Source organism: Penaeus chinensis, chromosome 5 (genome assembly GCF_019202785.1).
Source record: "Penaeus chinensis breed Huanghai No. 1 chromosome 5, ASM1920278v2, whole genome shotgun sequence".
NCBI classification, from domain to species: domain Eukaryota; kingdom Metazoa; phylum Arthropoda; class Malacostraca; order Decapoda; family Penaeidae; genus Penaeus; species Penaeus chinensis.
Window position 1 is genome coordinate 7,829,438 of NC_061823.1, and position 24,962 is coordinate 7,854,399.

Here is a 24,962-nt window from a genome sequence, read left to right on the forward strand (position 1 = left end):
CACTCTTTTCCTCTTTCCCCCCCCCTCCTCCTTCCTTCCTTCCCCTCTCCCCCTCTCCCTCCCTCTTCTGCTGTACCCCTTCTTCGTGCATGCCAGTCGACCACCTGCTGCCCCCCCCCCCCACCCCCACCCATGTACGCTACACCCGCCTTCCAAGTGTTTTCTGTCTGTCCGTCTGTCGCAGCCTAGCATCTGTCCTCTGGAGTCACCACACCTACGGCCCCTCGCTCTGCCACTCGTCATGTGCTGGAGACTCACTTACTTATTGGTACTTACTTGTACTTACTTATTGGTACTTGGACTTACTTGGACTTACTTATTGTTACTTACTTGGACTTACTTGGACTTACTTATTGTTACTTACTTGGACTTACTTGTTGGTACTTACTTACTTGGACTTACTTATTGTTACTTACTTACTTGGACTTACTTATTTTTACTTACTTGTACTTAAATATTGGTACTTGGGCTTACTTATTGGTATTTACTTGTACTTACTTATTGGTACTTACTTGTACTTACTTATTGGTATTTACTTGTACTTACTTACTGGTTCTTACTTGTACTTACTTACTGGTATTTACCTGTACTTGCTTACTTGGACTTACTTAATGGTTCTTGTTTGGACTTACTTGCTAGGTCTTACTTGTAGTTACTGGTCTTTACTTGTTCACATTTCCTGGTTATTACCTGTACTTACTGATTCTTAATTGTGCTCACTTGCTTGTACTTACACGTTTTTGCTAGCTGTACTTACGTTTTTTTTGTCGATTCAAGCCAAAAAACAAAAAAAACAAAAAACGAGTTGCATCCATTTTCGTGGTTATATTAATTGTTATGCTTTAGAATGAATTAATTTTGTGTGAAAAGTTTCGTACTGCATTGTACATTGCAAATAATGTTAATACACGTGGCGTACCCGACTATTTAAATGCAATTTGCATACTTTTTAAATTTCTGCTTCACCTGGAAGTATTTTTGAATAATGTGCTGTGTTATATGCGGTAATATCAGTAATTTCAATATATTTTATCGTGTGAGGATATACTAACGTTAGTCTTTACGCACACACCCCTGCTCGTGTCTACATGTGCGTCGTTATGTCGTGATATGTGGTTGTCGAAACGTACACGCGCGTGTGTACCTGCTGGGCACCTGCCAGGACCAAGAACACGTGCCTCCCAGCTGCCACACACACATGCCCCTCGCAGCTGCTGCCCGGCCTGGCTGCTTCTTCGCCCAATTCTCACTTTCTCTTTCTTGAAAATTTATGAAAACTTACTCCCTAGACCTTCAAGATGTTGGCTAAGGTCGACCTCGAGGGCGAGGAATGTAAGAGAGTTTAAATGGAAGCAGAGGTTGAGGGCAAGAGAGAGGTCCTTGCCGGGCGCGCGCCAGCTGCTGCCCGACCCAACCCAACGTCTCCACACCGACCACTCCCCACGGCCTCTCCTCTTTCTCCTCCACCTCTTCATCCTTTCGTCTCTCGATATATACATCTTATCGGCCATTATCTGTAGCTTCGCCTTTCTTCAGAATGAGGAGCTATTTCCCCTTTCCTCCCCCGAGCGAGCGCCCACGCGCCGAGGAGCAGCGCGGGCGGGATGAATGGGCCGAGAAAGCGAAAGGTCGCCGCCGACTGTCTTGCTCGGATCGCCCAGAGCAGAGTGACTCAAGGAAGGAAGGCTGTGTCGGCCAGCTGACAGACCCGGTCAAACAATTGGTCCATCTAACGAACTTTTTGGCCGCAGCTACCAGATGCCCGGTTGTGGGCGGTGGGGGTGGGGGGCCGGGAGGGGCGGGGCGGGGAGATAAAGTGACTTCTCGAATGGGTTTATTGGAATTAGCGAGAGCAACAGCGGGGGACGAATTCTGCTGCGTTGCTTTGTTGCGGCGGAATTCGGACTCGCGAGGCATCGACCATCACGTCTTGTTCCGTCGTGGCAGTGATTGATGGTCGTACCGCCTTGTCATGAGTCGTGATTGCATCATGACCCTTGTCCATTAGCCGGGACAAACACGTGATCAGAACACAGGACTACCGCTGCGTGCACTCTGGTTGGCTGGGACACTGCGTCTGTGTGTGAGTGCTTACACGCCGAGCTTTATTTTATTATATGGTTTGTTTTCTTTTTAGTTTCTATGTTTCTATTACACACACAAACACACACACACACACACACACACACACACACACACACACACACACACACACACACACACACACACACACACACACACACACACACACTCACACACACATACACATACACATAAACACACACACACACACACACACACACACACACACACACACACACACACACACACACGCAGAGTTACACTGACATACTGACATTTACACTCACACACTCATTCACGCACACTTCCCTCACTCACATAGTCACATTTGCTCACTCACCACGGCCTGCCAACCAAGCAATGTGTTGGCACGTCACACAGCACCATTAGCTTTCATATATGTAGAGTCACATCTCGTTCTTTTCTCAGAATTAGGTGTCCCTTCACAGGTCGGGGGGGGGGGGGGGTGCCATGGGAGTTCCCAGAATATGTCCACAAAGGATTTTCCTTACGATAGCTGGCTCTTGCTGGTGTTTATTTGAGGCCGCTGAAAATTAGGTTATGTGCGTGAGTGTGTGTGTGTGTGTGTGTGTGTGTGTGTGTGTGTGTGTGTGTGTGTGTGTGTGTGTGTGTGTGTGTGTGTTCGAGAGAGAGAGAGAGAGAGAGAGAGAGAGAGAGAGAGAGAGAGAGAGAGAGAGAGAGAGAGAGAGAGAGAGAGAGAGAGAGAGAGAGAGAGAGAGAGAGGAAGTGAGAGAGATAACATTATCCGTGTGCATTTGATAAAGAAATTATTCATCTATGTAATCTCTCGTGGGACATTTCTGATACGTATTTCATTTGTATTCGAATATGCATCTCCTCATCCATCCTTATTGAAACAGTAAAACCATATATTCTACCATTGTTATAACAAGGGACTCGTAATTTCCATTTTATCGCGGCCATAATCTGGGAACTTTCTTGTGTTTCTCTATTAGCGTGGGTTCGGACTCCCCCTTAAACAGTGTTATTGTATTCGGGTGCTACAGTGCGGGCGACAAAAGGGCCAAGCAGCCTCCCGTATAGAAAGGCCAGGTCGGTTGCGCACCAGAACCGGGCGGAGGTTTTTCCCACAGAAGGCCCACCAGCGACTGTTTCGTCTTCTTCTTCAGCATTATTATTATTTCGCCAGATTGTTCCACGAGTTGTAACTTCCGCGGCAGTGTTTTCTTTTCTTCAGAAGGGAATAATCACAATGATCCACTTGTCGTCCTCTCAGGCAGAATTCCCCTCCCCTCCCCTCCCCTCGCTCAAAAAAAAAGGGAAAGAAAGAAAGAAAAAATGCATATAAATCGTGCACTTGTGAGTTTCGTTTCTCGCGCTCCCCTGCGAACCCCTCTCGACCGGCGGGGAAAACAAGGTCTCCGCCCACATTGTCACAATGGTTGAGATTATCATTTGATATTGATAGAAATATGACCCATAATGTCCCGTGGAATTGGCCATTGTCGTCGCCCGTAGCCCTAACCCACGATGGCCCTTCCCGAGCAATTGTAACTGTTTAATTGTCGTAATGAGACTGAAGAGGCCGTGATAATGAAAGGTCCTCTACTTCTCTCTCTTTCTCTCCCTTTCTCTCTCTTTCCCTCCCCCCTTTTCTCTTTCTCTCTCCTTTATCCCTCCCGTCTCCCCCCTCCTCTCCCCTTCCTCCGACCAAGTAATCTCGCTTACTGGACTTCGGCAGAACTTGTTTAAATATCAGTTTGGAAATTTGTTCCTCGTTCTCTCGTGGGAATTCTTTCTCCATCTCCGTCTATCTATACCCACAATACCCTTACCCTTCACCCCCCCTCCCCTCTTTAATACCCGGTTCCCCTCGCCTCCCTCCCGCCTCTTCCCCCCCCCCCCCTCCCCTTCGTCTCCCCTTGTCCTGGTCCTCCACCCTCACCCCCCCCCCCTCCCTCACGAAAACACAATAGCTTGTCAGTACATACAATAACGCGACCAAAGCTTTATTCCGACTGTCGAGATGTGATTGTTTTTCGTTTGTTTTTTTCCCTTGCCTTTTTCTTTTCGTTTCTTTTCTTTTTATGGATATCGCAAACCGCCAAGAATCCTCGCTTTTCCCTTTTTTTGTGAATTCGTTGCGTTCCGGTAGACGTGATTGTCTGTTGCTGGGTTAGGGAACTGGGCCTCCTTTCCAACACGAACGCGTCCAGGCCCCACCCCGCCTCCCCTCATCTCATTTGCATACAAGGGCACCCGCGCCCGTATGCCCAAGTTGGTGATTAATTAGACTAATGATGCTGTGATTTTGTTTCTATGCTGATCTCTTCTGGGGTCCGTGGGAGAGAGAGAGAGAGAGAGAGAGAGAGAGAGAGAGAGAGAGAGAGAGAGAGAGAGAGAGAGAGAGAGAGAGAGAGAGAGAGAGAGGGAGGGAGGGAGATGTAAATCAGTAAATAAATATTAAAAGAAAATATTAAAAATGACCATAAGGAAACACAATAAACAAACAAACAAAAAAAAAACGAGAAATCACTATAGCACCACACTGTCTGTAATTTTCCCCAGCCAGTGTTAGGTAAGACAGACAGACATTAATACCAGAAAACCTCCAGGCTTTATACCCCCCTTCTCCTCCAACTCCCCTTTCTCCCCTCGAAGCTTCCTTCTATAACCCCTAGAGTGTGTGAAGGCGGTAGGGTGAGGGGAGTGTCCTTATATCTAACAATATTAGCTTTAGCGGCTGAGATCTGTAGTGTTCATTATGGCTTCTTGATCCACTTGTTTGTGTGTGTGTGTGTGTGTGTGTGTGTGTGTGTGTGTGTGTGTGTGTGTGTGTGCGCGTGCGTGCGTGCGTGTTTGTGAGTTGTGTTTTGTGCTTTGTGTTTGTTTTTGTATGTAGGCTTTTACATAAAGAGATATATATGCCGAAGTTTTCGACGGAACGACCGCTGAGGCGCGAGGGGAAGCGAGGGCCGGTGGGAGGGGGGTAGGGGGGTGCATGAGGGGAAAAGGGATATCGTAACGCGGGGCCATTAACAAGGGATCTCCGTATCTCCCTTTGGATCCGCTAGTCTTATCCCGGGATTTGTTCCTTGTCGACTTATCCCATTCTCCACCTGTGTCGAGCGGCAGGATTATATTACTAAAATACAGACGCGTACACGGAGATGCATGCGCTCTCACACGCACTCATTCTCACTCATTTTCACACGTGCGTGCACATACACAGGTGATAATAACGATGGTGATGATGATAAAATTAATACTTTTGGCTTCTCTACTCTTTTCTTTTGACCATAAAATAAATGCTAATAAACATTTTTCCCCATTTTTCCCTTTTTCCCATTCACCCTTTTTAATTTTTTGGTTTTCTTCGTCCATATTCGTTCTCTTTTTATGTATTCCTCCAGCCTCACTAACCCCCCCTCCTTTTTCTCTCCCGCAGACCCCAAGCAGTGGACCGAAGACCACGTGAGACAGTGGCTGGCCTGGGCCATCAAAGACTTCAGCCTCGAGGGCGTGTCTGTGCACGAGTTCCAGATGAAAGGCCGCGACCTGGTGGGCATGGGGCGGGAGTCCTTCCTGGCCCGCACGCCGCCCTTCATGGGGGACATCCTCTGGCAGCATCTCGAGTTCCTTCAGAAAGGTAGGTTGAAATGCAGACGAAGTGTGGACGCCTCTCGTGAGGGGTGAGAGGGGAGAAGGAGAGAGAGGGTGGGAGGAGAGAGAGGAGGGGACGAAGGAAAGAGAGGGGGAGAGGGAGAAAGAGGGAGGAGAGGGATAATGCGAGGGGGGGAGAAGGAGAGAGAGAAAATAAGAAAGAAAGAAAGAAAGAGAAAGAAAGGAAAAGAAAAGAAAAAAGAAACTAAAAGAGGTACAAGCAATCTACCACATGTACCACATACCACACCACCTGCGCCTCATGATATGTTGGTATGAGGGTGACAGCATGGAAGTGTGGTGGAGTCGACGTGGCGATCCCAGAGTGTGGAGTAAACAAGTATGTCGGCGCCTTTGATCCCGCTCGGCCAACAAGGATAAAGTAAACAATACTAAACATACTACTGATAACGTGTAAGTGTGTGCGCGTGTGCGGATACGTGTGTGTGTGTGTGTGTGTGTGTGTGTGTGTGTGTGTGTGTGTGTGTGTGTGTGTGTGTGTGTGTGTCTGTGTATGTGTGTGCGTTCTTATCCGTTTATCTGCATTTTTGCACACGATTTCAATTGATTCTTTCCCCTCCTCTTCTCCTCCCCCTTCCCTGTATCTGCTTCACATTCCGCTTTCTTTTCCTCCCTTCCTTTGCCCCCCCCCCCTTTCCCCTCCCTCCCTTGCCCCTCCTCCCACACATGAGATATGAAACAGGAATCCCGGGTAAGAGAGCAACACGGCATAAAAAGCGGACATCTCGCGAGTCTAGAAGATTGTCAGGCGGTGAAATAACGCATTTTTTCGACCCTCCTCCTCCGCCTCGTGTCTATCTCTCTCCTCTTTCCCCACAACCGCTCCTTTCCTCGTCTTCCTCTTTTCAGTAACCCGCCCTAAGTAAGACGTGTATATGTGTATATATATATATATGTATGTATAACATATATGTATATATATATTAATATACATATATGTATATGTATTTGTACGCGCGCACACACACACACACACACACACACACACACACACACACACACACACACACACACACACACACACACACACACACACACACACACACACACACACACATTTACGTTCGTACATACATAAGCACATAGAATGAGTGAGAGACAGGAATGTGAGCGGGTCTGCCGCCCGCCTTCTCGCGTGGCCGAAGTGGGTGTTTCCTGCCCGTAGAGTTAGGGCGGCGCCGCCGGCGATGGGTAGTGGCATTCCGACATTGGCACCGGCGCCGCTTATTGCCTCTTCGCCGAGGCGCTGCAGGTGCTTGCAGCGGATCCCGAGAAGTCCAGCGCCGCCCTCGAGTGCCGTAGATTCTGAGCCACAGACTCATCTGTCTGTTTTATTAGATGAGTAATAGAGTATAGATCAATTATTTATAATCCTAATTTTATAGCTTCATATTTGTCTCCTGGATCAGTTAAATCGCTGACATTTCTCCTTTTTATTCATTTACCATGGTAAGGGGGCGACAAAACCCTCTTGCACAAGCGAAAATATTTCAATCTCGCCGCCAGAACCACTTGCTACGAGCCACCTGATCCAGATATGAAATTTTCGCCTCACGACCTTCTTCTATTCTTCCCTTTCTCCCCCTTTGAAAAAAAAAAAATAATCAAAAAAAAATATCGATTGAAGTGAAATTGTCTTGTAGGAATGCGGTCGAGAATGCTCCCTGTCGCTGATCCGTCAAATAATTACTTTTATCGACACGACATTAATCCGAGTTCGAGTGGAAGGACAGGAGGGAGTGGAGGATGGGGTGGGGAGGGGGAGGGGGTGGGAGGAGGGGGAGGGAGGGGATCGCGGTCGCTAACTCACCTGTATGTGATGGGTGGGGGAAGGAGGGCCAGAGAGGTGGGGTTACAACGGCGGGAGGGAACAAAGAGACTGTGTGTGTGTGTGTGTGTGTGTGTGTGTGTGTGTGTGTGTGTGTGTGTGTGTGTGTGTGTGTGTGTGTCCGTGTGTGCACATGCATTTATGGTTGTGTACGTGTACGTTCGTACCTACATATGTACCTATCTGATAGATGGAGAGTTTTCCTAGAAAAGAAAAACGCAACACTAAATATTCCTTTGTCGCTATTGCTCATTATCCCCCCCCCCCCCCCATGTCCTCCACCCATCATCCCCCCCCCCCACGCACCCCACACGGAGTAATAAGAAAAAAAATGTCAAGGTAACTCCCCCAAAATCGAAATGACAAGCACTAACGACCATCGCGCCGGGACCTAACAGAACTGTAGGGCGCCGGATGTGGAGTTTGGCCTCCACCCTTGTTTGTGAAAAGTTGGTAACCCCCGCACTGCTTCGCCTCCCCAGTCACGTGACCAAAATTTGACTCCCCTCCCCTGCACCTCTCGTCTCCCCTCCCCCACCTCTCCCTTCCCTTCCTCTTCCCCCCTCCCCCTCCCCTCCTCTCTTCACCCTTCCCCTCCTATACCTTACCTGTCCCCTCCCCTCTCCTCTTTGCTCTTCCACTCTCATTCCCTCCCTTCCCATTTCCCTCCCCCTCTCCCTCCCTCGCCCCCCCCCCACCTTCCCACCCATCACTTCACCCGGTCCCACCCTTCACTTCTATTCCCCTTCTATTCCATTATTTTTCTTTCTAGCGTACATTCTTTCTCTCTACCAGCATACACCCCTTTCTGTAATTAACAGTGAGTCGGGATTGTATTCTGTTTATTGTCCTGTGTGGCGATTTTTGCTGTGATGGAGGGAGGCGGCGATGGGGTGGGGGAGAGGGTGAAGACACACACTGGAAACAAATATGACGATTTTCTAACACTGATAGTCTTGTTTTCATTAATTCTTTCTTTCTTTCCCTCTCTATTTCTCGCTCTTCCTCCTCATTTCCTCCTCGCTTTCTTCTTTTTTTTCCCTTCTCACTCCTCCTCTCTTACTCATCCCTCTGACTCCCTCCCCCTTTCTCCCCCCTCACTAAAGCCCCCTCAGTTCACCCCCCTCCCCCCCATTTCCTGATGTCCCCAGCAAGGTTATCACGCCGACGATCTCGCAGATAAGCGGGATAACAGGACACCGGCCCGGGTCACGGCTTCTGTGTATGGGTTGTGTGGGTGGGAATGTGGGGGGGAGGAGGGGGAAGGGGAGGGCGGGGATAGGATGCAGGGAAGAAATGAGAGAGGGAAGCAAAGACTTTGAAGATTGCAGTGATTATCTCTCTCTCTCTCTCTCTCTCTCTCTCTCTCTCTCTCTCTCTCTCTCTCTCTCTCTCTCTCTCTCTCTCTCTCTCTCTCTACTTCCTCCTTCTCTCTTCTTTTTCTCTCACCTTATCTGTAGCCATCCTCACTCTCCTTTCTTTCGTCATTTCCTGGGCGAAAATGAAAGGAAGGAAGTGAGAAAGGAAGATAGGAAGGAAGGAAAGCCCGAGTGAGCCCAAGGCCTGGGCTCAGGATGTGTGATTGACCCTTCCCCCTCCCCCTCCCCCGCGCACCACACCTTCCACAGGATGTCCCGTGACCCAGCCCGCCGCCACCCCTTGACCCCGCCCTCCGTCACCTGCAGCCTTTCCTTCCCTCAGGTTCCTTTGGTCACGGAAGGAGGGGGAGGGGGTTACTACGGATCTGACAATTAAGGGATGAGGGGGGGGGGGGGGGAGACGTCCTTTACGTTTGCGATATCCGTGGAAGCGTGAGAGCATGGTCTTTGCGAAAATGTACTAAAAAGAACATAAAAAAGGTTCTTTATATCCGTCTATCCGTTAATCTCTATATGTCTATCTATCTATCTATCTATTCATGTATATCTATCTTCCTATGTGTCCATCTATCTATTTGCCTGTAATGAGTGGGTAAAAAGAACAGGAGACATACACGTACTAAGCCGAGTCGAGTCTGCGTGGCGAGTGTGACAAGAGTAGAGAACATGTACTGTACATTTGTACACGTTATCAAAGGAGCTCGGGTTCCCCAGCATCCTGCCAGTGTGTGTGGCCGCTCCGAGGTACGGCTATCTCTTTTTTATCAACCATTTATCATACGTGTGAAGAAACGCAGTCAGGACCTCAAGCCAGGCGATAGTGGCACAGGAAACTCTGATAGCCAGCCGTGCTCTTATCGCATAGCCAGCCCGAAATATGACATAACTACGGCTAACCACATTAATGCTTTCTGGAGTCGAATGATGCGTGTGAGGGTGCCCGTCTGGCGTGGGTTCGTCTCCGTACAGGGCAGACGGGCAAATGCATGAGTGTTCTTGTAGGTTTCTAAGGAAGGACATGCTTTTGGGGTCGTCGGAAATAGGGTTTCCTCAGATTCGCCAGGGATGCATTTGAGAGACCAACACTAACTTCAATGAAATGATAATAACAATAATTTTGATAATAAGAATGATGATGATGATAATGATTTTATTAATGATGATAGTAATAACGGTAATATAATGATATTAATGACAAAGATGATTATGATAATAATAATAAATAATAATGATAATAATGATAATAATAATAATAATAATAATAATAATAATAATAATAATAATAATAATAACAGTGAGAATAACAGTAACAGTAACGACATCAGCAATGATGGAAATGATTACAATAATAATGCGAACATTAACATCAGCAGCACCACCAATAATATTAATGATATTTGAACGTATAGCCAATAAAGACCAGTGCAGAACCGCCACAGGCCCCACTGGGAAGCCAATGCTGGTTGACCCGTGGCTTAAAACGCGGATTTGTGTTTCGTTGAATCCACTGAAGCGAAGTGGATTGGTCTTGTGGTGGCTTTGGTGCGGCGCGATAAGAAAGCGAAAGGTCACGGCGCTGGGAGGCGCATTTGGATTTTCTTTTGTTTCTTTTAGATAAGGAAACAGCTAGCTTTCTTGGAAGTACATGGATGTCTACACTACGTTATTATTTTGTTGTACTTGGTGATTGAGGATGATGGTTGTTCTATTTTACTTAGTGTCTTAAATATTAAGTATATATTGTTCAACACCGAAGACGCTTATTCTGCTGAATTTACAAGTAAATCGTCTGTAATTAACCTGAACACATTATTATAGAATATTCAGTTTCATTATGCTTTAAAGGAAAGTCTAAGCGGTTTCCATATATATCTGGAGAAACACTGCTCTACCCAGAATAATTGGTTTAATTAGTTTAGTGGCAACCCTAGTGCCACGACGTGCCAGTGCCACTCGTCAAATGCTGCACCCTTAGTCTGCCTCCGGATGGCACTGGACACTTGACCGGTCTCGACGTCGCGCAGTGCCAATTCGTCACGCCCTAGTGCCAGGGAATGTGTGTTTGTCCCCAACGAGTGCGAACCTTGTGCATGAACCCTCACTCCCTCCTTCAGCATGCGCCTGTGCCCAGTGTTTCCGTCTCTGTAAAAGCTTTGGTGTCCTTGATAGCGTCCTAGCCAGGGCTTCGGTGCCGCATCCCAGCTGTGACAAGGAGACGTGGTTGGGCGCGATCGTCCAGTCTCACCAGCCCTTCCCGACGGACCGCATCTTGTTGACTAATGACCAAACTAACAGCACTAACACAACTCCGGCCCGAGGACACAAGCCCGCACCTCCGCTGTGCTAACATGAGTGTGTGCAGGCCCAGCCCCACGCGGCTCACCAACTACTATTATTGGGCTTACGGTAACGCCGGAGACAGTTTGAGAATTCTTTTGAAGTGTATATTTGAATGTTTTAGCATATTGTGATTCTCTCTATCTCTCTCTCTCTCTCTCTCTCTCTCTCTCTCTCTCTCTCTCTCTCTCTCTCTCTCTCTCTCTCTCTCTCTCTCTCTCTCTCTCTCTCTCTCCATCTCTCTCTCTCTCTCTCTCTCTCTCTCTCTCTCTCTCTCTCTCTCTCTCTCTCTCTCTCTCTCTCTCGTGTCTTGTATTGCTTTCTTTACACCATTCTCTCCCTTCCTCCGGCCCGATCTTCTCTCTTCCTTTGTGGTACCAAATCACTCTTAGGACGACTAAGGTTTTCCTTGAATGAACACTAATACATAGTTACTGCTACAATCATGTTGCCATCTGCGATCTTACCGCCTGGTCCAGTGATTAAGAGTATGCATAACATGGCAACAAATAAAAAAAAGACGAAGAAGAAAAAAAAAACTTAATTTCCAAATGTTCTTATTTTGTTCTAGCCGAGACCTCAAGGCATATGTTGGAGGACTCACGCACGCACAGGAGTCGTTTGATCTGTTACACTTGTTTCCTCTTTTTCACTAATTTTGTTTTTGTTGCTGCGAAACTAACCAACGTCTAACGATCCCCTTTTTTAAAAGCATCAATAAATAAATGAACATACATGGTGTACACGTAAAGGGAGTGAACTTGAGAGAGAGAAAAAAAAAATAACAATGGACCGATGAGGCACAAAAAAAGAAAGTAAAGAAAGAAGTAAAGAAAAAGAAAGAAAAAAAAAGGAAAAGAAAAAAAGACCGAGTAAGTAGGAAAAAAAAAGTCCGGTCACGAGTCGACGGTCTCTCTTGGACGTCGGCGTCTTGGAGGCCAGAAAAGAGACCACTTGGAGACCTGTGTTTGCCATTCACGCTCTGGTTTAGCCTGGCTTGTGGGATTGTTTGCGCTCGTTAGGATGTGTACTCGCAAACAAAAGGATTCATGGAAAAGACGACAAGGGCGACGGCCATACTGCTTTTTTTCTCTCTCTCGTTTTTTTTTTTTTTTTTTTTGTCATCATCCTGTTGCTTTGGATGTGTGGTTGCCGACGAGGGGATAAAAGAGTAAAGAGGTTTTTTTCCTTTCTTTGTGCGCCTTGGTTCTTTTTTGAGGTCTTTGTTTCACGATTTCGATTTACTTTCTTTCGTGCTGTCGTTCCCCCTCTTTCGTATGGGGGGATTCCGTGTTCTCGGTATATAGATAAACACTATTTCTCGTTAATATAGAGTGTGTACGTTCACAGCAGTAGTAATCTGTCTTTTATCGGAATCTGTCCAGCGGCATTACTATTTCCTGCGTTTCTTTTTAGTTTGTTTCTGGATTCAGTCGGGGATACTTGCGCCTTCTTGCCACGGTTTCTCCCTCGTTTCCATACCCATAATTCTCTCGCTTTTTACCCTCCCCCCCTTCCCCCACCTTCGTGTCCCTTCCCTTCCTTGCCCCCTCGTCCCCCCACCTTCGTGTTCCTTCCCTTTCCCCTGTCGCCCCCCCCCCCCCCCGATCTCCGCATGCCCTGAGGCCACTTGGGGCGGACCACCCCTCCACCTGCACCTCCAGTGGCTCCCCCTGTGCCTTACCCTAGTCATTAGTTCCGGGCGGTGAGTCCAAATGATGGAGGTAAGTGGTGAGGAGCGACAGCCGCCGCCACAAACACTGAGCTCCTGAACCCCCCTCTCCCCCACTGCCCCCTCCCCCTTCCTCACACACACACATACACTTATTCCCTCAAACACACCTTCTTCTCAGGGTGTATGTGTATGTTAACCCGCTCCTAGTCTGCGGAGACCGGGACAATGGGGAGAGAAGCAGCCGGTCGCGGGGAGGTCGAAGGGGTGCAGGAAGCGTTGACTTCCCGGTTGGCAGGGACTTCAACGCCGCCGGCCCGTAGGAAGTAATCCAGCGGCCGCAGATCTCCCGCCCCTTGCGCTGTCGCCGGGACGCTGGCCAGTGCCGCCGATCGATCTGGACTTTCGGATTCATTCCTTTGGGGAGGATTGACTTTCCGGACAAACGTGGGGTTGACATTGTTCTCATCTTCTTTCTTTTCTTGGGGGTGAGGGGGTGGGGGGTGAGGTATATACTAAATTAAACCAGCGCAGATTTGCTCATATTGAAAATAGATGTATGTTTGTATGGCTCGTCGGGGAAACATCACGAGCCCTGAGGTAAAATTCGAGTCCAGGCCGTGAGTTGCAGCGACAGCGTCCTCAACAACTACTCGCATAACAAAAAAAAAAAAAAGAAAAAAAAAATAATGGTTCGGGGCGTAAGCATGAACTTGCGTGGGGTCAAACACACTACCACTCACGACCCCAGAGCAACGAATCAAGGGGGGGGGGGGGCAGTGGGAAGAAGTGGAAGAGGGAGTGCAAGAAGGGAGGGGGATGAGGGGACGTGCGATTTAGTTATGGGAGGAAAGAGGGGAAGACAGAGGCGGTGTGTATGGCGTGTGGGCGTGGGAAGAGGGGAGGAGTTACGAGCAAGGGGCGGAGTGTAGGTGTGCGAGTGGGAGTAGAGGGGAAGGTGTGTGCGTGTGTGTATGTGTGTTTGTGTGCATGAGAGAGAGAGAGAGAGAGAGAGAGAGAGAGAGAGAGAGAGAGAGAGAGAGAGAGAGAGAGAGAGAGAGAGAGAGAGAGAGAGAGAGGTTGGGGGAGGGAGCCGGAGGGGGGCGGGGTGTGGCGTGCGAGTTACGGACTGGGAGGGAAACGGAGGACATGGGGATCTAGGAAGGGGAGGACGGAAGGGGAGGGGAGGGGGCCAGCGAGTGGTGGCCGCCGCTGCCTCAAGGTGAAACACAGCCCGGGGGGAGGCTGGAGGCGCCGGGGGTAAAGGGCAGTCGCTGGAGGGGAACAAGCCTGGGATACTACACCAACAATCACCAAACTTCCCCCACGAGGCGCCGCTACTCCTGCCGTGTCGGGGAGGCGACTTCCTTCCCTCCGCCGCGGGCGCCCCCCCCCCTCCCCGCCACTGCAAATCACTGCGTGGCACTGGTTGTACCTGGTTTCTGAACGCATGCTTGCGCCAGAGTACGCATGTACACGCAAATGCAAGCATGTGCATATATTTGCACAGATATAGACACACGTATATCTAACTTATACATATACACACATGTGTGCAGATATCATCATGTAAGACATGTATCCGTCGTGATCTTAACCGACGAAGGCCGACCACGGATGCTGAAGAGGTGTGGTGGGGGGGAGGGGGGGTGGCAACAGCACCTCTCGCAGAGTTGCAAGCGACGCGACGCACGTGCTGTGTCCTGCAGGCTGTACACGCTTCGCTGCGTTGGATCACGACGCCTGCAGGGCGAAGTCATTATATGTTTATGTCCTGTGTTCGTATGTGTTAATTATGTTTATTTACATAAGCTGTTCCTTCGTTTCTTTGCGCGATTTTGCCTTTTTTCTCATCTATTTTAATATCGTGCTAATATATCATAAGCCTTCTATCCATTAAGATACTTTACCGCAGTGTGTCATATGTTTTCTTCCGCCTTCACGCGCTGGAGGACACTGACACCCGCATCGCTGCCATAACGTGTCTTGTCCTTGGGGAAGAAAGATTTGTGAATTAGCGTCAGCGCGTAAAGCACTGGTCCACACGCTCTGAAAAGGCCGCTAGAAACCGCACTCGCGAATAGTCTGGAGGCCGCCAGTCCGTGTGAATATTCATCGTTATGAATATTCCGCTTGATGAAGGTCCTCACTCACCCAGAGACAGCACCCTCCCCCCTGCTAGCGCCACCCTTTCCTGTCGAGGTGGGACTCGCAGGAGGCGCGGCAGGGAAGACTTATGGGGCGCCCAACCTCTGTCGACGGGGATTTGAAGGACATTAATACACACACGCGTACTATATTTATTAGTCTTGACGATGAGAAGCAACTATAATTTTTCTGGGTGAAGGAAATAATGCAGAGATTTTACGTGTCGTTTGGGGATGCCTTGTGACGTCAGAAGAAGGGGCTGCATGACGCTTGGTGAGCATGACGGCCTCACTGTCAAGGTCGCGCCGTCACAATAGGACAAGGTTCCTGACTTCGGATTGTGTGGGGAAATGGGGCAACCTGACTGCATGTCTTTCCTCAAACCTTTATTTCGAAATGTACAAAGAAATCATTTGTTTCCTATAAGTTTCAGAGAAGAACTTCTCTCAAGCCTCTGTTTCTGCAGAGGGTTTTTTCACGTTACCATCACTTAACCCTTTCTTCTGTCCCCCACAGATGTCGAGGAGGAGTCCGCCTCGCTCGCCCACGTGCCCTCCACCTTCCACGAGTATGTGCCAGACTTCAACGAGTTCCTGGAGGGTTACACAGGCCCGATGCCCGAGCACCGCCTCAACCCCGTCCTCTCCGCCTCCCCGTCGTCACATGTCCCTCCTCCACCGGCGTCAATGGCTTCGTCGGCGCTCCCGTCGCAGGTCTCCGTCGCTTCCACCGCCGCCTCGTCGTCCGCCACTACCACGCCCGCCCACACCACGTCGCCGTCCAACACGTCGTCCAGCACTCCGCACGCCACAACTGCGCAGACTCTACAGTACCTCGAAGGTATGTTGTCCGCTCCTCTTGCTCAAATTTCAGTCAGCTTATTCCCTTGCCGAGGGCCTCTTGGCACTCTCCTGCAAGCAGTAAGGTTCCGCCGGGCGTGTGTGCGCCAAGCACTTGTGTCAAGCACGCACTCTCTCCACTGAACCGCCGCGATCTCTTCCTGCCCGAGCTTGCTTACTGGTGGTGGGCTTCAGGCTTCAGGTTATATGGCTAACAGGTCTTTGTGCTGTGGAGTCATCGAAGGAAAGGGCTTGTGAAAATACTGATAAGTACAAATATACTGATTTCAATAGGTTTAGGAACTTCGATTTCGACCGATGTAACGCTCATAATACATGTTGATTTAGAAAATGATATTCAAGGATAATAATTCCGACGGAGTGACTGATGACTAGCATTTTTTTCTCCTTTGCGCGTAACAGTTAAGCGGAAACTCGGTATTTCCGTGTTGACCTTCGGTGGTTCATGATCAAACTGGAGCCGAGACGTGGCCGCGAGGATGTCACATCCAGAGAGGAGCTGCGTCTCGTTCGCTCTCGTTTTTTCCCCGCTCGTTTTCTTTGCGTTAGTCGCTTTTTGAACGACTTTCCGTTTTTATACGTCAGCTCGTGGTTTGTTTTGATTATAAGCCGCTCGGTCCGTGATCTCTCGCCCCAGGTCTTTTTGAGCGAGTGGAGTTTATAAAGGGAGAAAGTAATAAAGTGTTTTATATACAGTAATGGCAGCAGCTGTCACTTTCCTCATTTGCGTAGCTCATGACAGAAATCCCGTGGGGCTCGATATCACTTCATTACTTGCCGTTTAGTTTCATTATCACAAGCAGAGGGGACTGGTTATTGAACTGAAACCGGCATTATCGTAGGTATAAAACTAAGGAGAATTGATGTTAAATGAAATACGCGAAAGAACGAGAAAGTAAATATTATTAACAACAGTCGGGAAGCTGTTTCGCAAAGCGTGGCGGCGAGATAAGCCTCTGCCTGGGATGTAAACAATGAGATTCGAAAGGCGTTTGGGTTGGTGACCTGGAGGAGGGGCGGGAGAGAGAGGGAGGGAGGGTGGGAGGATGATAGTGAGCCCCGATAGTGATGCTCGAGACAATGATAGTGATGATAATGACGATGATAATGATGGTAACGAGCGCCGAGGGTCGGGGGCGTGGTCGGTTAGCACCAGAAACGCCGGAAGCCGAAGCAGCCGACCGGAAAAAAACGGGCGACGGGAGGGGGGTGGGGAAAGGAGGAAGGGGGAGGGGGAAAGGTTGGCGAGAGCCGGGACTGGGGAGGCGGGGGAGGGGGGACGAGGATTGGGGGGGGATGTCCGGGTCGTTTTATGGGATGGTCGGGCTGTCGTCGAGGGGATGGGGGGGGCGGGGGGTATGAGGGATGATTTTCTAAGGGATGGGTAATTTGCTCGGTCTTTATATGCATGTCTGTATGAAGACTTTTTAATTATTGGTTAATGAATATCAGAAAACTTATCGGATGCTTCTTGTATTGACATTAAGGGTTTAAAGTTAAAACTTTCGTATTACCGATACGGATGCAGTCTTAACGTGGAATATTAACTTATTTTCGTATCGTTAACAGAGTCGAGTATGAAAAAATATATTTCCCATAGGATATTATTTTTTATATCACCCGGAGTATATTCTTATCTTAGTCTTTCTCAACTCATAGCGAATGAAAATAGTATATTAAGAGACATTAGTATGGCATTACATCGCCTCAGGACTACAAGAAAAACTTACTTCACGTTACACCGAACTCGGATAACGTCGCGTGAAAATATTAATTTCCTGTACATGCATTTGCCAGTGGCGCCTTAGACATCGGATACGCTATACGCCGATTCTCAGATACACCTTAGAGAATCTTCTGACTCGTACGCCAGGTGTTAGAGAATCTTCATTTAGTATAATTATTAATGTTTTCTCTTACTCCACGCAATTTCAACAACTCAGGAAGACTAGAGGAGGATCCATTATCTTCGCGAGTTTTTACCAGCCATGGCACTGCATAGTGTAATGCGTCACTTTTTCCCGTTTGCCTTTTGTTTTCCCGCGCGAAGCTCCGCCCATTTTATCGTGACGTCAGAGGTTCCTGCGGGGTCACTCTTTCTGCTCGCCCAATGACTGACAGTGGTGTGATCTGTTGCCATCCTTCCATAATTCTCATTATACCTTTCCTCTTCCGGAGGAGCTAAGTCATCAGTGGGCTTAATGAAGGCAGGGCGTTAACTTTCCGTACATCTGGCAACTGAAATAGTCTCGGGACTCGCACAGAAATAAGGCAGGAAGAGCGCCGTCGGAAGTCCCTAACTGGTAACCACCGCGTGTTCGCCTACAAGGTGGCTGGTCGTCCGCGTGTCACACAAAAGCATTAATTGAGCGGGATCACACGTAGCGACCAGTTCCTTCCTTACGTCGCTTGATTTATCGCTCGCCTCTGACCGCACTGCCCCCGGTCGCCGCTCGCGTGCACTCCGCAGATAATTTTGCCTTTGAGTTTTGTGTTGCGGGAGAGAGTGCGACTCTCGGAGATTCTTCCACTTGTGTGTCCTCGCGATTGTGATAGGCGATGGAGAATCAGACTTTGCGTGCTTGAAGTGCTTACTTAGTGAACCACCAAAACCGGCTAATTCTGTGACTGACTCAGGATTCAACTTAGCCCAAAAAGCCTTTGAGATTTTAGCCAGAAATACTGGAAGAGGCCTCGTCTATTTTGTCATTTATTTGAAAAAACAAAAACAAAGAACATGACAATGTGCGAGACATATATAAATTTCACTGAAGATTTTTCGTATCGACTTTCAGAAAAGAGAAGAATGGGCTGGAGCCGCAACGGTAAGACAAAATCCTATATTTGTGAACTGTATGTTTTTTGTGAGTGCTTGTAGTATTCCTTTCCATTACAATGACCTGTGGATACAGTGTGAACTCCGGATCCCAGTGACTTGTAGCGAACTTGTTGTAGAAGTCTTGTGAATGCTGACAACTAACAAGGCGATGTGGTAATTAATGGTGTCGTGATGATAATGAAGGCGAGAAAGAACTTTATGTCAGTTTTCGATAATATATTTTCACGACGCTATTGTGGATGAATGAGCCTCTTTATTAGTCCTTTGTTTTGTGTTGTGGGGAAGCCATCCCGTGCCTCGCGTAGATCTCATGAGTAGATCATTCTACCGTAGATGAGCCCGGCCAGTGGTGTAGATGCATGCTGTATTATACAAGAGCTTAGTTTAATATGCATGTGATATGGTCCTAGATAGTTTATAATGGAGGGAGAGCGGTCCCTCATATCCAAATGCCAAGCTAGTAACCGCGCGCTAACGTGACGAAACCAAGAAGGAGCGATCGGCGGCGATGGTCTCGGTCGCACTCGGGGAGGAAAGCGGGAAACGCGTAGTTGGAAATTTTGGATCCGCAGTTAGGACACGAGGCGAGTGTGGCAGCAAGGGTGTAGTTAGAACAGCAGCAGGTAAGTGTAGAGAACTTGCGGGGTGTATTTGGGAAGGGAGGCGGGGGCGGGAGGAGGGTTCGGCCAGCACGCACGGGGTCATTTAGGTAGTCATTAGGTGTAGTTAGAAGGACCGACCCGAGACGGAACCCGAAGTCAAGGAAAGCAGAGGGGAAAAAACTATGAAGAGAAACTCCATAAGAATGTCAAGTCTACCTTCGGTGATTAGACAGGCAGTGTATCAGTTGTTAGAGTATTAGTTAGGGGCAGTTAGAGTCCCCTGGATGAAGGGCAACAGGTAGTAGGGACCGGAAGCCCATTGTAGGACTCACCATGCTCCGTTGCTCCCGTACAGCCGTCCCTCCCCTCCCTCGGGGCGTATCCCTCCCACGGCCAAGACCGCCCTTATGCCCCCTGTGCGTACGGGCGTGGACGAGGGTCAATCGCGAGCCTCACATCCGCCGGTGTGACCGCGGCGGGGCAGCCCTCTTGCTCGGCCCAGACCAAAGCGCTTGATAAAGGGATGATATTAATCGTTATCTAGAGTGTCGCCTCTTTTTTCGTCTTCGTTTTTTTCCCCTGAATGGAATATCAAAATCTCAGGACCGTGGCGGTGGACTGTGAATAGGGCGGTTCTAGGATTGTGTTTGTTCAGCATCCCAATTACGCGAAGGAGAGGAGGGCGGCGGCCTCGGTGGAAGGGCCTGGGCGAGAACAAGACGGGTTTGTCCAGCGGGCCCTCAGCGCCGCCGACGGAGAGGTGTCGCGTCTTTCCCGCCGCCCGCCGACGCCGCCCGTCCGCACCTGTCCCGTCCACCCGACCCTCACCTGTCCACTTAGGCGGCTCTCACTTGTGATGGCCCTCGGAACGGCGGTCCCATTCACTGTCGTCACGCGATTATAAAAGGCCCTTCGGAGCGCGGCGTCGGAGACGATTTCCGAGCGTGACACTAGGAGCTCGGGTTGCATTCCGCCGTTTCACCGAGAGAAGAGTTCTTTATAGCGGGCACTGCGGCTGGTGTTGTTTTCTTGTAGAAGGTGGTGTTGAAGGGGGTTGGGTGGGGGTGGGGGAGGGTGTACACGCAAATAGAGAGTTTTGTTTAACCTCTTTGTTTACTGCGGGTCGACTGTGAGATTCCTGCGGTTATGACCAAAATCGTTTTCTCTTGGGTATACATATTTCATTTTCCCCAACTATGCACAAGTCATGAGAGTAAATGAAGTGGGGACTTTACTCCTATCTCTCTTCTCTACACACGCACACACACACACACTCACACACACACACACACACACACACACACACACACACACACACACACACACACACACACACACACACACACACACACACACATTTATACACATATATTTATACACATATATTTATATATATCCTCTACACCACAACTCTATCTCCCCCCCCCCCTCCTTCCCCTCACCTTTCCTACACCGGAACCCTATCGTCGTTGCTCTCAAAGGATTTCCGTAAAGTTGGACATCCTGGGCTCGGACCGCATCCTTCCCTCCTGTTGACCGCCTCCGCGCACCCCAGCATCCTTTTTTCCTGCTCGGTGGAGGATTTTCATTGCTAATTTGCCGGTAGATCTTTTTGCGTTCTTTGGGGTAATTTTACTTTCGATTGTATTGAGTCTTGTCTTGTTTTAATCGTATGGCAAATAATAAAAATAATCGCGGATTTTTTAAGATTTGCCTATTAGATTTTTTCAAAGTTAACTGAAACGCATGTTTATGTCTTCACCTTTTCTTCCGAGATGTATATACCGGAGTGCAAACTTTTCCCAAACCTTCTGTCTCTCTCTCTCTCTGTCTGTCTGTCTGTCTGTCTGTCTGTCTGTCTGTCTGTCTGTCTGTCTGTCTGTCTGTCTGTCTGTCTGTCTGTCTGTCTATCTCTCTCTCTCTCTCTCTCTCTCTCTCTCTCTCTCTCTCTCTCTCTCTCTCTCTCTCTCGCTCGCTCGCTCGCTCTCTCTCTCTCTCTCTCTCTCTCTCTCTCTCTCTCTCTCTCTCTCTCTCTCTCTCTCTCTCTCTCCTCCTAGCCATTATTTATTCCTGTTTCCTCCTACTACGCTTTGCTATCTTCCCTTTTCCATTCTCCATCTTTAGTTGTTCTCCCTTCCCTCCCCTTCTTTGCCCTCCTCCGCCTCCCCCATTCTCCCACGCCCTAGTCTACCTGCCAAACCGAAATATCTCTGTTGTTTCATTGACAATATCCGTCGCGAAGCTTGGGTCTTACGGGAGGAAATTGTCCATTTGCGGAATACAAGTTAGAGGCAGGAAGGGCATTCCATACACGAGCAGAGGGGAGGGAGGGAGAAGGGAGGAGAAGGGGGAGAGGGGGCGAAAGGGTGGGGGAAGGTGGAGGTGAGAAGGGAAAAGAGATCGGAGGGGGGAACAAAGGAGAAGGAATAAAGGAAAGGTGGAATGGAACTGTGCAAAGGGAGAGATGTCAATAGTAAGGGAGGGGGGAGGAGGGAGGTCATGCTAAACACACAAACACCTCAAATCCACTTTCTGCCCACCTCGATTTCTCCTCAAAACAATCGTCATAAGCGAGGTACGTTCATTTGCGATTTTCTGTAGAGCACAATCTCCTCCCCCCTCCTGCCCCATCATTACACCGTTCCCATGCCTTTACACTATCACCCGACTTCCTCTCTCCTTCTTCTCGCTGGTCGTGGAGCCTCTCTCTCTCTCTCTCTCTCTCGAAGACCCATTTCTTTTCTCCTCTATAAAGATTTTTTTGGGAAAACCTTTCTTTGGAATGATTATATTTGTTTTTTTCCTTTGAAATACCATTCTCCGTTCTCGCTCAAACTCGCTGCTAAACCGTATTTTAGAAGAAGGATCTCATTTGAGGCGAGATACCTGAGTGGGCCCGGGAAAGGGGGGGGGGGGGGGGAGGTGCGCCCCTCCCTCACCTCACGCTAGCAGGATATCCGGTGAGGGGGCGAGATCAACGGAGCTTCCGGTGGTTATCTAGTTATCGTAGAGAGTGATAACTGTCCAGGTGGTATAGAATATAGGGGTTCTAGTAAAACAAATGTAAATCATTAAAACACTATCGCAAATCGTAAATCAAAAACGCGATTGGCCGAAATCACAAAGCTTGGTCAGTTCTTGTAGGGCAAGTGGAGAGGGTGAGGAGTTTATCTCAGCTACACCTAGATGGCACCACAAACTAGAAGCTGAGGAATTAAGCAGTCGCCGAAAATGCACACTCCGCGGTTTTAATATATGTGAGTGTATAAGAGGAAATTTTAGGATGAGTGTATTGGAATGAACAAGGGGTCCTGAGGAGGTAGCAGGGCTTAGGGGGGGGGGGGGTTATTGGGAAAGGAACGGAGAACGAGGGGGGGGGGGGGTATTTAGGAAAGAGCGGGCCTCTGCGGTTGATGAAAGTAAATGGCGCTGTAGCATATATTTATTGTATTGTATTATCTATTCTCGGCACTTCCCGCTATGTTTGTCAAGTCATTTGCAGTGCGTATTAGTAGAATTGTTATTCATTGCGGAAGTATTCTTATAAGAGACTTGTTTACATCGGAGATTTCCTGCTCGCGGTCTCCCTTCGAGGGCGCCCGTCCGATGGCGCGGCGGGGACCTAGCGAAGTCCGAATGAATTTATTTATAACGCTGACGCTCCGGCGACTCTCCCGGCCGTAGACTTCTTTGGACGCGTGCCGGATCTCGGGTGCTATAATTTCATATCGCGTTATCGCTCTCTTTTTATTCTTTGACCTTCTGTTCGGTGGCCGGCGGAGCGACGGCGGGGCGGCGGCGGTGGCAACAGCGTGCCATGCCGCGGACGGCACTCGGCGTCGAAACGCTCGTCGCCGAAAGTAGTCTTGTCGCCCATACTGCCTCGACGCAGTTACGTCACACATGCGCGATGGGCTATCGTAGCGGCATTACAAAAACATCCGGTCGTTTGGGGTTTGTTATTTTTTGACTCTCTTTGTCACTAAAATGTGACGACTAATATGCTGCCGGGGTGCCCGCGATGGAGCTCCTAGGCTGTGGAAAGCGCGAATTAGAAATTGGCTTGTGGCGGGGGAGGGGGGGGGGGATAAGGGCCTTAATCTCACGCTTAATTAGGAAGGCGATAGTCGTCAAAATAATTAATTGATAACAGGTTTAACGAAAGAGTAATTGTAATTTTTGATAACGGTGGTGTAAAGATAGCGATAGTACTGGTAGCATTCAAAGTGACATTTCGAAATAAAAGTAAAAATAATTACATACGCCATGATGAGAAACGCATGTTATCGTAGATCATTTAATGATTTGTATTATATTCATTATCATTAAGATTAATAGTACCATTGTTAACATCGCTGTAATTTTCCTATTATGATAATGACTCCCCAACATATCCTTTAACGAGCACGCCACAAAGACATCAACATCCAGCACAGTCTTTCCTAAATACGAAGAAAGGTTATTTTACTTCACGAACGCACTCCTCCATTCCGACACCTGTGCAGCGATCCCTTCGTCGGGTTTGTCGAGGCCGCGATCACCCGCAGACTCCGATCTGGAATCTGGACGACAGAACCGAGGAGGAGTTTACAAAGGACGCGACAGGATTTTGTCGAGGACTGTTTAGTGTCAGGACGAGGCATTTCCGGCCCAATGCCATCCTCTCCTCGATAGTGAGGCCGGTTCGCTGTATCGAGGTGACGGTCCACTGCGGTCCGCCGGGCCCTCGGCCGGGACGCCGTCGCCTTCGCTTGCTCTCCCGAGACTGTACAACACACATACATGCATGCATGCATACATACATACATACATACATACATACATACATACATACATACATACATACATACATACATACATACATACATACATACATACAACAGTCTATTTATATGTATCTATCTATCTATAAAATGTGTGTGTATTTATTTACGTGTATATATTTATATATATATTTATATATATATATATATATACATATATATATACATACATATATACACACCCATATATATATATATATTTATATATTTATATATATATATTTATATTTATACATTTACACACACCACACACACACACACACACACACACACACACACACACACACACACACACACACACACACACACACACACACACACACACACACACACACACACACACACACACACACACGCACACACACACACACACACACACACATTACATATGCATATACTTATACATATACATATACATATATATATATATACACAGACACAATCGTACATAATACATGCATATATATATACACATTTTTTTTCATTTACTAACTTGATATATGTGTACGTTTTACAACATTGTCCCAAATTTGGATCCAGTTGGTGAGTCGCGCTGCGCCGTTGGTGTTTCTTTGTGGCAATCACTTGGAAGTCAATCGATCCTTTCGAAATTTCACGGCGGGCGGATTTCAATTGGATTACTAAGAAGGGGAAAGAGGGACGAAGATGGGGGAAGGAGGGGGGGGGGGGGGGAGACACAGAAAGAGAGAGAAGCGAGTCACCCGA

At 48.3% G+C, this 24,962-nt stretch overlaps 1 protein-coding gene across 9 annotated transcripts in view; it reads left to right on the top strand.

Moving 5' to 3' along the window:
* Window positions 1-24,962, top strand: part of LOC125025767 (ETS-like protein pointed) — a 230,399-nt gene that overhangs the window by 196,495 nt on the left and 8,942 nt on the right. For 8 of the 9 annotated variants that reach the window (XM_047613970.1, XM_047613968.1, XM_047613971.1 and 5 more), the window contains 3 exons: window positions 5,513-5,713; window positions 15,629-15,952; window positions 18,768-18,797. In XM_047613970.1, coding sequence (XP_047469926.1) covers window positions 5,513-5,713; window positions 15,629-15,952; window positions 18,768-18,797 — 555 coding nt within the window. The remainder of the gene's footprint in view (window positions 1-5,512; window positions 5,714-15,628; window positions 15,953-18,767; window positions 18,798-24,962) is intronic. The other variant, XM_047613969.1, reaches the window with a different exon arrangement.